General features: G+C 53.5%; 1 protein-coding gene across 1 annotated transcript in view; it reads left to right on the top strand.

Moving 5' to 3' along the window:
* The window catches only part of RUNX3 (runt-related transcription factor 3), a 59,011-nt gene that overhangs the window by 25,116 nt on the left and 19,535 nt on the right, over positions 1-14,360 (top strand). Inside the window, exon 3 of the mRNA XM_010576348.1 lies at positions 2,453-2,557. Coding sequence (XP_010574650.1) covers positions 2,453-2,557 — 105 coding nt within the window. The remainder of the gene's footprint in view (positions 1-2,452; positions 2,558-14,360) is intronic.

The following is a 14,360-nucleotide window of genomic DNA, read 5'->3' as shown; positions in this document are numbered from 1 at the left end:
AAATGAAAACCAAGGCCAGCGGGGTGCTGCGATGCCCGCTGCACCCCACCACCTCCTCTCCCAGATGGAATATCCCCCCGGAGCATCCCGCGGAGCCGTGGGTGCTCCCAAACCCACCCAGGAGCTGGGATCCAGCCCCATGCAGCGGGTGAACTGTGGCTGGGGCCGGGGCGCGGTGGGAATGAGTAACCTCAGCCCAGCTTCCCGAGAAGGCGGGAAATGAGTAAAAATGATGCTGAGTAATAATTGTCATTTTCGATTCATGGGAGGATTTTTGAGAGCTGTTAAGAGGCACAAAAATGGCCTGGCTGGCTCTCCGCGCTCCGGCCGTCCTCCCTGGAGAGGTATTCGTATCTGCAGCGGGCAGAGGGGGAAACTGAAATGCAAGGAAGTTATTTCACATGGAGATTAAACAATAAAAAATTTTAAAAATAAAAATAAATCAGATGCTGGGCTCAGCTCCCAGCGTACGGAAGGGTTTAATGTGTCGGACAAGCCGGACTTGCCTGCACGCTGCCTGCTCCCTCGCATGCAAACCAAGGGGCTGCCTCCCCTCGCCTCTCCTCCCGCGGAATTTCCTAAATAATTGCTCCTAATAATCCTCATCCCTGCACTCTGGTTCTGCAAACGTTTTTGCCAACAAATATTCAGTGTTGGTTGGTTTTTACGTGGCCGTGCAGGCACCCGGGAGCCTTCATGCTCTGCAGGCTGCGGCAGCACGGCTCTTCCATGCAGGTTGTCAGCACGACCGTTTCATTGGGGATTAAAATTGCATTTGGGAGGGTAAAAAAAAAATTCCTTTTTGTGCAGAAAATGAGCTGAAGGGTTGTGCAGCATTTAGTCCTGTTTTGAAAGCTGAGGTAGGGCAGGGACTGATGTTTGCTGTCTGCTTTAAAGCCAGCATTTCCCTCCCCTCCGACGCTCCCGTAGAGAAACTCTCCCACCTGGGATAATTGCAGGATGTTCTCTGGAGGAGATAATTTCATTTTTTCTGTTTATTCTTTTTTCCTTCTAGCTGTGTAAATACTGTTTTGTTTTGCTATGGATATTCTCAGGTCCAACCCTGTAGCTAGATCATGGTCGGGATCTGAAAACCCCTAATCCCTTTAGGGAAAAAAGGAAAGGAGGTGGTTTCTTACTGCATTTATTTGTGAAATAAAGGCTGGAGGAGCTAAGGGCTATTGCATGGGCATTTCCAGGCTGATTCCTGCTGGGGTTTATACCTCTGAAATACTCCATAGCTTTGAAATCTCAGGGTGATTGCTCTTGGAGGGGGTTTGGTTAGGGAGGTTTGCTCCCTTGCATGTGCAAACCTCTCTCCTTTACCCAAAGGACTCCTGAATCCGGGGAGGCTGCGGGAGAGCGGAGGCCATTCCCGCGGGCAAGGAAAAGGCAGAGGGTCCAGGATGGCGATGCCAAGGCTGCAGGAGGTGGATGGTTATCGTGGTCGAGGTGGCATATGGGTGCAGGGGGATAACGCCCTCCATGATGCCAAAAAGTTTTTTCCGGCTGTGGATGGAAACGTGTTCTGCTGGAGCAAGGGGTGACCGTTGTCTTCTTGCAAAATTGGGCTCCTAAGGGCTTTTTACTGCTTTACCCCTTTTTTTTTAAAAAAAAAGGAGATAAGCTCGGTGCTTCAAAAGCATCCCTGAAAAGCCCCCAGGATGGTGTCTGAACTCTTTCCCAGCAATGGTTTTCTGGTCAGGGCTGGGAGAGGGGGACAGTCCTCGCAGCCGGCGGGGCCACCTGTCTGGTGGCCAAAGCTGTCCGACTTCAATTCCCATTTTGTAGTTTCCAATTTCTGGCCCTGGCCCCCGTACGTGGGCTGTGGGTGCCTGTAGGGCCAACAGCCCGGCATGGGTCCTCTCCAAACGTCCCCACATGGGTGCAGCCACAGGGCCAAAGCCACCAGGCTTCTCCTCCCGAACACCAGCACCCATCGCCTGCAGACTGATGCCCTCTCACCAGCTTGCTCCCGCAGGAGCATCCCATGGGAGCCAGGACCCTTATCCATCCCTCGCGGAGGGGGGTCCCACATCCAGCGCCGCGTTTCAGGGCAGGATTCCCATGGGAAAAGGGGAAGCATCTGAGCGGGAAGGCACCAGGAAGCTGCTGTGGGTGGAAGGGTCGATATGGGGACAGGGCAGGGGAGGGGGGGGATAAGTGACTTTTCCATCCAGGAAGGTCCTGGCTCCCGCTCTGAACCGGGTCCAAGCCTCTCTCTGCTGCAGCCAGCTGAACCCCAGCGGGAGCCGGCCGAGCTTTGTGTCTCGGCAATAATGTCTCATAAAATTAAATGATGTGTGTGTTGGAGTTCGGTGGATGTGGATATTTCTGTCTGAGCTTGCTCCAGCAGGAGCCTTTTGCTCCCACAAGAGCTGAACCCATGTGAATATCCTCATTTCTCTTTGTTTTGTTTTTCCCCCCCCCCCCCCCCCCCCACCCTCCTTAGGAAAAAGCTTTACCCTGACGATCACCGTGTTCACCAACCCCACCCAAGTCGCTACCTATCACCGAGCCATTAAAGTGACCGTAGACGGACCCCGGGAGCCACGAAGTAAGTGATGTGTTTTATTTGGCAGCCACCGAGAAGCGCGGTGGGGGGGGGCGTGCAGGGGGCCGAGCTCTCCGTGGCTGAAGGATGCAGGATGCCTCAGCGGCCGGGCAAAGCCAGCCAGTGCAGGCACCGTTTGCAGCGCGCGGAGCTAACGAGACGGCATTGGCGTGGCCAAGCGAGCCCCTAGAACGCGTGCCGCGGCGGGCACGGCTCGGCTGCTTTTCTTTTCTCCGTACGGCGGAGCGTGGCGTGTGTCCCTGCCTGCTGCTTGCTCTCGCCGCGCTCCGTATCCCATCGTGGCGGGATGGTTTTACAGCTCCTGTCCTCGTGGTGGTTGGGATGTAGGGAAAATCCTTTGGGCTTCGACGGCAAAAATACGAAGGACTCAAATGTGGCGGCGTGCAGGGCGTTTCTGGGGGGGTTACAAAGCCAGAGATGCTGCGCCTGGCTTCGGAGGCTGACTTGCTGATTATTAAACCAAAAATGTTTGCAGGTTTCCTCCACGCCGTGCTTGTATTTGCCTGTCTGTCCGCACGGGCCCAGGAGAGCTCGGCGAGCACCTTCCCCTTTTGGTTAGCGGTGGTTTCGCTTTCGGGTTGTCAAAGGCTCCGGCTGGCAGCGCCCGCGGCCGGGGGCTGCGTTGCTTGAGAAAACCAAAGAGACGATTCAACCGCAGAAAAGTCTTTCTGTTTTGATCGGGTAGGCTCTCCTGGGTGCAGGATGGTGCCTTTTGGTTGAGAGTGGCTCTTGGCAAAGGCGGCTGCGAATGGCCCTCGTTGGGTTGGTTTTCGGTGTCGGGCCGGTTGGAGCTCACTTTGGCATCTCCCGTGATGCGAGGAGCGCGGGGAAATGCTCCGGTGCCGTCAGCTGGAGGAGTTTCCTCTTTCCATGAGTGTTATTTGCTCTGTTGGACCCCCTGTGCGGTGGGACCTTGTCCCCGGGGCCTCCGTCTCCAGCTTTTTGCTCTGCCTTCGCCTTCCTGCTCGCTCGACACCACCCTGGGGACTATAAAGCAGAGTTTGTTCCCTTCGCGTGTAAAGCTGTCGGTGCCCAAATTGAGGGGAAACGGTTTGATCCTTCTAAATACGCTTTAGAAAATATTTTCTGTTGATGCTGTCGTTGGGCCATCGGTGCCCCTTGATGTCAGGCCAGGTGGAGGCTGTTACCTCGGTGAAGGGAGTTTATTTGCGTCGGGGTTCATTGGATTTTCTTCCCCCTTGATTTTTATTTTGGAATGCGAGCGGCTTTACAGGAGCCTGTCGAGCTGCCGGGCTGGATTTGCAAAGCCGGCATCCAGGCGATGCAACGCTCTTGGTTTTTCTTTTAAGCCAGAAACACAAGGCAGGTCCCTGTTGTGGGGCTGGGGTGGCGAACAAATCTGGGTCGTGGTGGGTGCTGCAGCCGCTGGGAACGGGCTCAGCCCGGGGCTGGGAGGGGAAAGCAGGCAGGGGTTAGGCAGGGAATTTCACAACTCTTCCAGGTCAGGAATAGAAACCAGGTCTCCTGACTCCTGGCTCAGCCCCTTATCTGCTGCATCAGATCGCCTTTCTAATAATAATAATAATAATCAGGAATACATAAATAATAATACAAGGCGAGATAGTTACTACTCTTAGCGTTTGGTTTGCTCTGACTTCACCGATAGCCACCGCTCGCCAAACCCCCGCTGAATCATACCCGCTCCTCCTGAATTTCAACAGGTCGGCCCATCGCTCCCAATCTTTAATTTAAATTTTCTGATATGGAGACGAAGGCTTCGTAGCCAGGCGGGGAGCTGGGGGGCTGAGCCGTAGGCGTGCTCGCCCTGCGATGTTTGGGTTGGGGCCGTGCCTTCGTTTGGCATAATTAGGCAAAACTGGAGGATGGAGCGGCTTGCCCTGGCTCTGGCTTGGCGTGCCCGAGGGATGCCCTCCCTGGGACGCCGTCCTGGGCTGCAAGGTCAGCAGTTTTCTCCTTGGGGTTTTTTTTTTCTGATTTGTGGACCTCAAAATGTTTGTGCAGGAGGTGCAGGCTCCTTAAGGAAGCCTGCGTGGCATTTATTTGCTGCTTACGCCTTTGCCTTGTGTGGACCCCAAACGTCAATCTCTCCCCCCAGGCCCTGCACCTCCACAGCCCATAAAATTGCTGATCGAAGGAGTTCAGACCCAAGTTGTGTTTTTTGGGAATTTTTTCAGATCATCATAGATTTTTTGGCAGCAAAGGTTATATTTTGAATCCCAGTTTGACTCTGGGGCTTAAATTCATGATTGATGAAAATCCAGTGTCTTGCACTGGAAGGAAAAAAAAAAAACAACCCTCTTTTTTGCTACACTTTGGTTTGCGTTTTCTAATGAAGATGAAATTTAAAAAAAAAACTTAAATAATGCCCTTCACCCTTCCCTCCCTGCAGTCGCCTGCAGAAACCCTCGGTGTGGAAATGCCGGCTGCAAAATGATCTGGGCTCGCTCCTGGAAACCCAGCGTGGTTTTCCTGGTTAACCTGCCACTGGGTGGCTCTCTGGCATAGCACCCCTCGGTGCACCGGCACCCGCCGGGCTCACAGGCCGGCAACCGGAGCGGGTAAAGCTCCGGTAATAACCACCTTCGGCCAAACACGATGGCTCGCGCTGTCTTGGCTTTGGGAGGTGAGAGTTGCCAGCAGGAATTGCAATTTTTGTGTGTGTGTATAGGTATTATATACACTTTTTAACATATATATATGTAAATACATACGTGTGTGTATATATGTGCATATATATGTGTGTGTGCGTAAAAATATAAGGGGGGTTTTTTTTTCCCCTTCTTGGCTGCAGTGTTGCAAATGAGTGGGACATGGTGTGTGTTGGCTCCTGTTGTGCAGGATCGGCGCTGGCCGGGGCTGGAGGCTGGATGTGGGGCTGGTGCGAGCGGGCGGAAAAGCACCCTTAATTGGGAAAGAATTGGCCATTTGTCTTGGTATCCTGGGAAAGCCCTGGGCATCGTCTTCTCAGATGCGGCGAAATTCCTCCAGCGAACGTTCTCGTGGGGTTTTTGGGCCAGAAACGCGGCTGGGCTCCATGCCCCACCTCTGAGCATGCCATTCATCTTCCACCCCTGTCCCATCACTTCATCTCAGCCCTTGAGCAAGTCTTTTAACTAAAGCTGCGCCCAGAAAAACTTCTGAGGAGTTTCAAATCGAGTCGAGATGGGCGAGACATTGCAGGGAAGCAAAGGGTGACAGTCGGAGCGCCCCGTGGGGCCGGGGGCTAAAGCCTGGATGGGGGTACCGGGAGAACTGGACCACGGTCTTGAAGACACCCAAGCGTGCTCGTTTGAAGGACCCACAGCCAAGCGAGGAACAAGGCCAAGGCGTGTGTGGGGCTGATAACAGCGGTGGCTTTGGCCAAGCCACCGTCTCGGCAGCTCCGCCGCGGTCCCTGAGCATCCCTTGCAAGCCATCCCGCTGCTCCCTCCGAGCGCCCCGCTCGCTCCGGGATATATTTTTTTTTTCTTGCGCTCAGGCTCTTTCTGGGTTAGCTCTGGAGTGAAAAAGGACATTTTTTCAAGTTGACACCTTAGCTCTAAACAAATGGCGCAGCGGGTGCCAATTGTTGACATACTTTGTACAAACAGGAAGTAATAAAATATTTGAACTTCCTGTGGAATTTCCTTCTTTTTTTTCCCCCTTCTCTTCAGCTCTTTATTTAGCAAGAGCCCGACTCAGCAGAGCTGCAGCCCTGGTGCAAAGCCCTCTCACATCCACAGCTGCTTGCAAAATAATCCACAAGAGGCAGAACATGTTAAAATGAATAGCTGGAAGCTATACAGGGATGTTTAGTCTGTTCCTGGGTAAATGGGAGCATCTCCAGGGCCTCCCCCATCACACCCACCTGCTGGCTGCCTTCCCTTTCCTTTCCCTTCCCTTCCCTTCCCTTCCCACCGCTCTCACCTCCTCTCTGCTGTCACTTTTGCTCTCCTCCCCCCAGCTCCCCCTTGCAGCACCAGCCCTTCTGCCCATCTCCTGAGAACTCTTGTGCAAAGTCTTTTTGTTCTTTTTCCCCCTTTAAATGCCTTTTTCCCCCCCTCTTTGACTTTTTTCTTGCTGCCATTCAGTCTTCCTTAACCTCTCTCCCCCCTTTCTAAATCTCCTTTGCCTTTAACCCCTTATTTCTGATTTCCACCCCATCCCTGCTGTCCTGGCCACTGTGTCAAGGAGGAAAGGGAGACCAGGAGGGCTCCATCACCCACCATAACCCTTGTGGGGAAGCACATCTCTACCCAGCCACGCTCACCTAGGGTAGAAACCATCCCTCGGGCTGTGAGGATGCACAGAGCCCCGTGTGCCGGGGATGTGGGAAGGGGTGCAAGGCAGCCGCGCCGGGATGGGCAGAGCCCTCGCCGCTTGCATGGCGAGGGCTTGGACCTCTTTGAGTGTAAAGTTGCTTTCTGAGGTTTAATGCTGCGTAAGTTTGGGTGAATGGTGCTGGTTTTTTCCCCCCCACCTCAGCAAAGGAGGTTGAGTAGAGGGAGTGAGGTGCTGGAGCGAGGCAGCGTGGACCTCCCTGCTCTTACATTACAGTTTAATTTTCTCCTGTCCTGGGCTAAATGATGAAACGGAGGGTGAGGAAGGGAGGGTTGTAGCTTGGGTTTCCACACCTGAAGAGTGAGGGGCAGTAGGGTCCCCGTGTCCCCTCTTGTTGCCCACTCAGCCCCAGCAGCAGCGCGAGTGCTGGCGGAGGTGCTGGTGCTGGTTGGTGGTGTCTCCCGCCCTGCTCGTTTTGGGTGTGTGCGTCAGAGATTCGGTGCTTTCGGTCGTGTCCCAGCGTGGTGTGACCACAGTGCGTGCCAGGAGCGTGTCCCCGTCCTGCAGCGTCTGCTGGCTTGGACCAAGAAGAGGAGGGTGCTTGTGGCTGGGCATCCCCTCGCCAGGCAAGAGCTTTTCATATCCCCTCTCCCTCTTGGCCCTGCGGGGTTTTTCTGGCTGGGCCCCATCCTGCACAGGCACAAATCCCCTCCGTGGCCACTTTTCCTCCCCAAAAAGGCTCCTTCCCTGAGGAGGGAGCGATGGGGCCATACCGGCAGCGGTGCCAGCCCAGTGGCTGCCGCTCCGGCTTACCCCGAGCACCCGTTCACCCCTTGTGCAGCATGTAGCCAGCGGGTGGAAAGGCTTCTCACCTCCCACGGCACTGAGTTGTTTCCAAGAACCGCCGCTTTTTGCTTTCCTATTTTCGAGATCCTCAGCTGGGTGAGGATTTCCCTCCCCGCCTGCCCCCTCTGCGTGACATCAGCCTGAGCCGCAGCCCGGCCCTGTGCTCTTGGCTGAGAAATGAAGAGTTTGGGATCTGCAGAGGGTGGAAACCCCCTCGTCCGTGCCGGTGCAAGGTGTTAGTGTCATCTGTGTCCCCGAGGTGTTGGCGGTTGGTGGGTGCAAGGCTGCAGCTTGGGTCCTGGCTGCCTTTGAGCACCCTGTGCATTGGGCGCTCTTGGCTTCAAGTATGGGGTAAAAAAAGCAAAAAAACGGCGAGAAAGATTGACTGTAAAGGGGAAAATCCTATCTGTAAATCCAGCCTGAAGAGGGCTTTGCCACTGTTAATACTGGGGTGGCTGTGGGAGGAGGGTGCAAGAGCATTTCTTCCAGCGGTGCTTGTGCTGCCCAGTTGGCAGCCGGTGAGGAGAAGGGGTTGTATCAGCACTTACTGGGGATGACACATACCTTGCTGTGGCTTCTCTATCCATCTCGAAGCTACGCTGATAAAAGCAGCACCCTGAACCACCCCGTCCTGTGTCGGACCCGCCAGCCCGGACACACCTCGGTACCACTGCCCACACCCCCGTATCTCACCACCTCCATCTCGGTTCTCATCCCACACCCAGCACCTCGCCAGCCCTGGCTCCCCAAACCCTGGCGCGTCTGCAAACCACCCTGAAAAAGCCTTTCTTGCTTTTTAAAAAAAATTATTTAAAGTGCATCTGGGTCCATTTTTCTTGAGTTCAGAGGACTGTGGGGTTTTTTCCCTTTTATTCCTAGTGGATGCTGCAGTTTGAGGCTAGAGAGAAAAAGGATGCGCAGGACCGTGCTAGCGAGGCAAGCGATTCCCCCACTACTTCCGCGGTCCCTCATGGCTGTAGACGAGTCTGAGATTTACTGCAAGAAATAGCAAAACTGACATCCCATTTTACTCAGGGAAGGGAAAAGAGGTGCAATATTCCACCCTGTTAATCAGAATAAGCTCTGCGGACCCCCCAATGTGATGCCAGAAGTCACCAGGCATCCCCTAGAAGACGGTGCTGCCCTAATTTGAGTCTCCCATCCTGCCCAATATAACCAGCAGAATTTGGACAGAGTGGTGCGAGGCTGAGCACTTGGGTTTAGCATTTGCCATGGGCTGCGTTGGGAAGCTCCAGTGCTTAAACTGGGACGGTTGCACGCGTGGAGTCGGTCCGTCCTCGCCGCCCTCTCTGCTCGGCACCGGGCTCGACCCCCAAACCAGCTCCGCTCCCCCCAAAGCACGGCGGGGATGTGTTTATTTGAAGGCAAAGGCAGCTTGCCCAGAGCCGAGGCTGTGCCATGGCTGGGTGAGGCCGAAGAGCTGAGTCAGCCCCTCCGCGCTCGCTGTCAGCAGGGCCCAGATTTGGGGGGTTTCGGAGGTGGGGGCTTCCCCGTGGCGTGACCTTCCAGGCTCCTGTTTGTTTTTCCTGGGGTACGGCAGCCCTGTGCAAACTTGATTCCTTTAGCAGTATCGTATTTTCATGCCTTAATGGCTTAAATGCCATCCAACGTACAAAATGATGTGTTTAATATATTGCAGAGTTAGTTATTTCCTTGCTAACTTTTGGGTTGTAATGTCTTTAAAAGCATTGATGGTTTCTGGTGAGATTTCTGACCCCTTGGTAATTGCTTGTAACAAAGAGCATCTCTTTAGGGCTTCCCTCATTTGCACTGTTTTGGGGGAAAAAAGAGAGAAAGACGAAGCGGAAACGTTCCCGTTACATTTTTGCTCTTGGGGAGCGGGGGAGATGCTGGGAACCCCATGGCAAAGCTGCTGTTTGCCCCCCAGCCTGGTGGGGATTTTGGCCGCCCCGTCTTGGGATGCTTGGATCTGTGCTGCGGGGGAACTTGTGTAAATCCACACCGTGCTTCCTCCACATGGGGGAAAAAAAAAAGGTTGTCTCATGCTTTTGTTATGAAGCAACTTTGAGAGGAGACGGGGACCTGGAAGAGCTCTGCAGGGCTCAGGGAGGCTCGGGGAGATGCATCGTGGCCCTCCAGGATGCCAGCTCTGTAAATCTGGATGGTGAGATAAAATCTGTAGCTCTCCCATTCCCGGGACATGGGGGAATCAGGATCTACAGAGCGGCAGACACGGGTGCGGGTCACCGAGGGCCAGCCTAAAATATCTGAGGATGAAGAAGAGGGAGTGGGGCAGTCAGACGGGGTTACAGGATGGGAGCCAAAGAGGAGCAAGGGCAAAATGATCTCCTACTGCTGTATTCTTACGAGCAATTTTGGGACCCCGCAGTCTGCAGCGTGCCCGGGGCAATGACACCCCGTTTCCTGCGCCTTTTACGCTCGGAAATTTGATACGGCTTTGGCAAGTGCTTGGAGAAGAGATAATAAATTATTAGAGGGTCTTGCGCTTCTCAGAAGCTCAAATAGAAACCCAGGACGGGGGCTGCGTCGTGCCAGTATTGTACGATTTCAGATCTTTATCTTGGCAAAAAGGCTTCCTTGTGGGGATGCATAAAACTTGAACTTGAGATGTTTCTGTAATTAAAAGCAGGCTCAGTGCTGAAGTGCTCCCGTGGGGTGATAGTTTTGGGTATTATTAGGGTCTTTTGTGTTATTCCCCTGCTTGTCCTTAGCTAGATATAAATACACAGACATTTCCCAGTTTGTCCGGGAATTAGGAAAAAAAAAAAAAGGGGAAATGGCAAAGAAAAAGGAAAAATAAGGAGGAAAAAAAAAGACAGCTAAATCAATCAAACCAACAAAATCATTTAAATAAATAAGTGACCTCACCACTTCCTGGACAGTTATTTGTCGATATAAAATTGCTATAATTTGTTCTAATTTAAAATGCGGTGCTTAAAATACGCTGATTTCCCACTTCTCGAGACCTGTCCCCTTCCCTGGGGAGGAAGAGGAGGAAATCCTGAGTGACACTTTCTCACTTCCCTATTAACTCTCTGCTCTGGATGAGCTGCGGCCGTTTGAGACAGAGGTTTAAAGAAACCCTGCGGGCTCCCTACGACCTCCCGGGCGCTTCGGCATCGCTCTTGCTGGTGGGGGACCTGCCACGGTGCTTCCCCACAGTGGCCCTTGGGCACGGGGGGAGATGATGCTGCCCAGGGACATCAGGCTAATCCCAGCCGTGCTCCAGCCTCCGGTTTTGCCGGTCGGAACCTGTGCAGAGCTCGTGGGTCTTTGCTTCTCCGCACGCTGATCCAGCCCCGCAGAGGGCCCTACCTGGGGGAGGAAAAGGGCTGTGGATGGGACGTAGTGTTTTTGGGGTGTCCTGAAACCAAGCAGGCATGGGATATCCTCCGTGGGAATGCAAGGTATTTTAATATTTTAGTTTTATTGGTGTTTTCTCTGCCGTCCCTCCAGCTGCCGTTGGGTTTGCTGGTGCCTGGGTCAGGGCACTTGCATGGACGGTGCCCGAGAGCCCCGACCGCCCCATGCCTCCAGCACAGAAACCATTCAGCTCCATCCCACTCTTCCCTGTCCCGTTTGCTCTTTGGATGAAGACAAATGAAAAGCAAACCCTGGCCGGGTCGAGGGGCTGGGAGGATGGCACAGCATCGGGTCCATCCCTGCAACACCCCACCAGGCACCTCGAGTGGGGCACGACGCCTGCTCTCGCCCTCCATCTGCCAGATCCCTCAAAAACCTCCCTCACACCCCATTAACCGTGGCCTTTGCAGCGAGCGGCCGGGCAGGAGGCAAAAGATGAGGTTGAACCCGCATCTCTCGGAGCGTGGAGGAGGCCCGCGGGTGGTGGGGCAGCAGCCGGCCCCGGGCTGGGGAGGGATGAGGAGACGCCGGCTCGGGGCTCCCAAGTTCATGCAGGAGCCCTTGCAAATCGGTACTTGCTGCGAAGGAGGGTTTCTCTGTTTGTATTCCCATCGCTAATGTGTTTTGATCCCAGCGGGGAAATTTGCACCCTTTGGTATCTGCCGAGACCGACCAGGGCATTGTTTTCTTGCAGAGGCAGTTCGGACCGCTGTTGATACATGCATGGCAAGCAATTATGTTAAACTACCTCCTCCTCTAATTTCTTATAGGCACTGCTATCCAGTTAACCCCTTCGGGCTTCAATCCCACAAAGACAAGGCGAGGGGGAATCGGAGCTCAGCTCTGGGGCAAGCGGATAAAAATCTCTCCAGGAGAAAAGCAGCCCGGCATTGGGTTTCTGTGGGTCAGGCTGTGCGAGACCCCCAGCCCCGTGTGGGACCCACTCGCCCCTCGGCAGGGCACGGGGACGCCCCGGGGGACACCGGGGTGCTGGGGGCTTGCAGAGCGTTCCCTGGGGAGAGCGAAGCGGGGACAAAGGTTGCCCGACCGTGCTCAAAGCAATGGGTTTGCATCGCCCGGGCCTTTGGTGCTACAGCTCGAGGGTGTAATCCCGGCCTCAAAAGAAGTATTAATAGAGCAACTCAAATTATATGGGCTCCAGTAAATTCACTCCTCTAATTATTTTATTTGCTGCTTATAGTAAATTCCACCTCTCCTTTTATAATCACCGGGTGCATAATAACTTCAAAATCATTTCACTTAAAAATGACCAATATTTTCTAAGCAAAGCAGTATTGGGAGTCAGAACAGGGAAATTATTTTTGCTTGCATTGTACAAAGAAATCTTTGTTGAAATTGGTTGCAACACCTCCTGCTTTTGAAAGCTTCAGGAAAACCCCAGGGCACGATTCTCAGCTGGGGTGGAAGAGACATACCTGGTCCTGCTCTGGCTTTGAAAATAAATCGGAATCAGAGAAGTGGGCACAGATAGTGTATTTGGAAGAGATTAAACGGGAGCAAAAGGATCCTCTGGTGGATGGAGGATGTTTAGAGAATTAAGTTTCATTGAAGGCTTCTTCCAGAAGGATGTCGGCGGTGTTTCGATGCCGGCTGCGGAGGCGAGTTGTGCCAGGTGCCGTACAAATAAATAGCAAAAGAAATTCCTGCTGGGTCCAGCGGTGCGGCCCAAAAGCAGCTGTGCAAAGGGACATGTGGGCTGGGACGCAGGTGAGGGCACACACTGGCACTAAAAAAGGAGTATTTGCAAGCATTGTGGCAAGGATGTTGGTGAGCTTCACTCCTTCGCAAAGGGGCAGTGTTTTGCCCTGTGCCTCAGTTTACCCATTTGTAAAGCAGATCTAATAACCTGGTGGGCAGCAGGTGATGCGGGAGCGTTGCACATGTGTGGAGGCTGTCGTCGGCGAGGATTTATCATGCTGTAGCTGGGACTGCATGTTGCAGGGTTATTAACGCAATGTGGCCCCGTTTCCCTCAGGCAGGATTTGCAAGCTCGAGGACAATGCAAAGGGTCACAGATTGGAAAAGAGAGAAAAAGAAAAAAAAAGTAGTCAGTGCTAAAAGGCAAGTTTCATTTCAGGGAAGACAACAGCTAAAGGACCATAACTATCAAACAAAACCACAAGATCACATCAGATGTCAGGGCAGGACACGTCTCGTTTCTCCCTCTCGAAAGGGCTTATCAGCGCAACCAATCACTTTAATGATGTGGCAGAGGGAGGAAGAGGATTTGACTCAAAGTGAGATGAAATTTAGTTCCTAAGACCCTTCTCTTCCGCTGCTGGAGACCAGTCACCTGTTCTGCAATCAGCCAGAGATAAATCATATCCTGTAGCGGAAGGTGCTTAGACATGATTTTGCATTATTTTATCTTACTCTTTCCAGTGAATCTACCTGCTGTAGTGGGAGAGGGGGGCAGAAGGGAGGAAGAAGAGGGACCCAGCAAGCAGAGAGCATCCCCGGTGCCCATCTCAACCTCCGAGCCCTTGCACCGAGGACGACAGCAGCGGGAAGGCGCTGAGCAGCCGAGCCCCGTGCTGCTGTGCTGGAGGTTCCCAGCCAAGCAGATCCTGAAATCGGGTGCAGGAGCCGGCAGCAGCTCAGCAGCCCCACGCTGCCCACAGCCACGGAGCCCAGTGTAGCCTGTGCATAGCTCTGCTTTTTTGGCTTTGGAGCAGCAGCGTGGCAGAGAGGATTAAGGGTGCTGCGCAGGTAGCGTTGCTCTGGGGCTCTTGCTTATAGCGTTGCGCTGTGTGTGCTGGCAAAGCTTGGCAGGAGCTGTAATTATCCGACATACCAGCCGGTCTCTGGAGATGGAGCTTGGAGCTTAGTCCTGGGATCGGGGGATATTAATATTCAAATGTCAGGGATCGGCTCCAGCTCTGTCCTAGGGCAAAGGGGAAACCCAGCGCTCAGCATCCTCAAACCTTGGGAAAGTTTGGGTCTGATCTGGGTTGCACTGTGTTACCGAGAGCACAGGACCGCCTGGCAAAACGCTGCTATATCCAGTTGGCTGCTGCGTGGCCCTGCAGCGTCAGATACATCTCATATCCATTAGCTGTACCACGGCACATTCCTTGCACAGGTCTGAACCCAGCAGATATTCCTCCCCATCCTGGGCAGAGTATCCTTAACCAGTGTCACCCAAAGGAATTTGATGTGCTTGCCCTAATGGAACAGGTTATTAACTGGGGAAAACCAGCTATACTGGTACCACGCAGGTCCCATTTCAAGTTGCTAGATAGCAGGCATTAACTCACTGTAAATTGGCATCACTCCACTGATCTACGTAGTGACAGCTAATATATGCAAT

The sequence above is a fragment of the Haliaeetus leucocephalus genome, unplaced genomic scaffold (genome assembly GCF_000737465.1).
Source record: "Haliaeetus leucocephalus isolate CR32 unplaced genomic scaffold, Haliaeetus_leucocephalus-4.0 Scaffold517, whole genome shotgun sequence".
In the NCBI taxonomy this organism is placed as follows: Eukaryota; Metazoa; Chordata; class Aves; order Accipitriformes; family Accipitridae; genus Haliaeetus; species Haliaeetus leucocephalus.
Note: the sequence above shows the minus strand (reverse complement) of the source record. Positions and strands in the feature narration are given on the sequence as shown.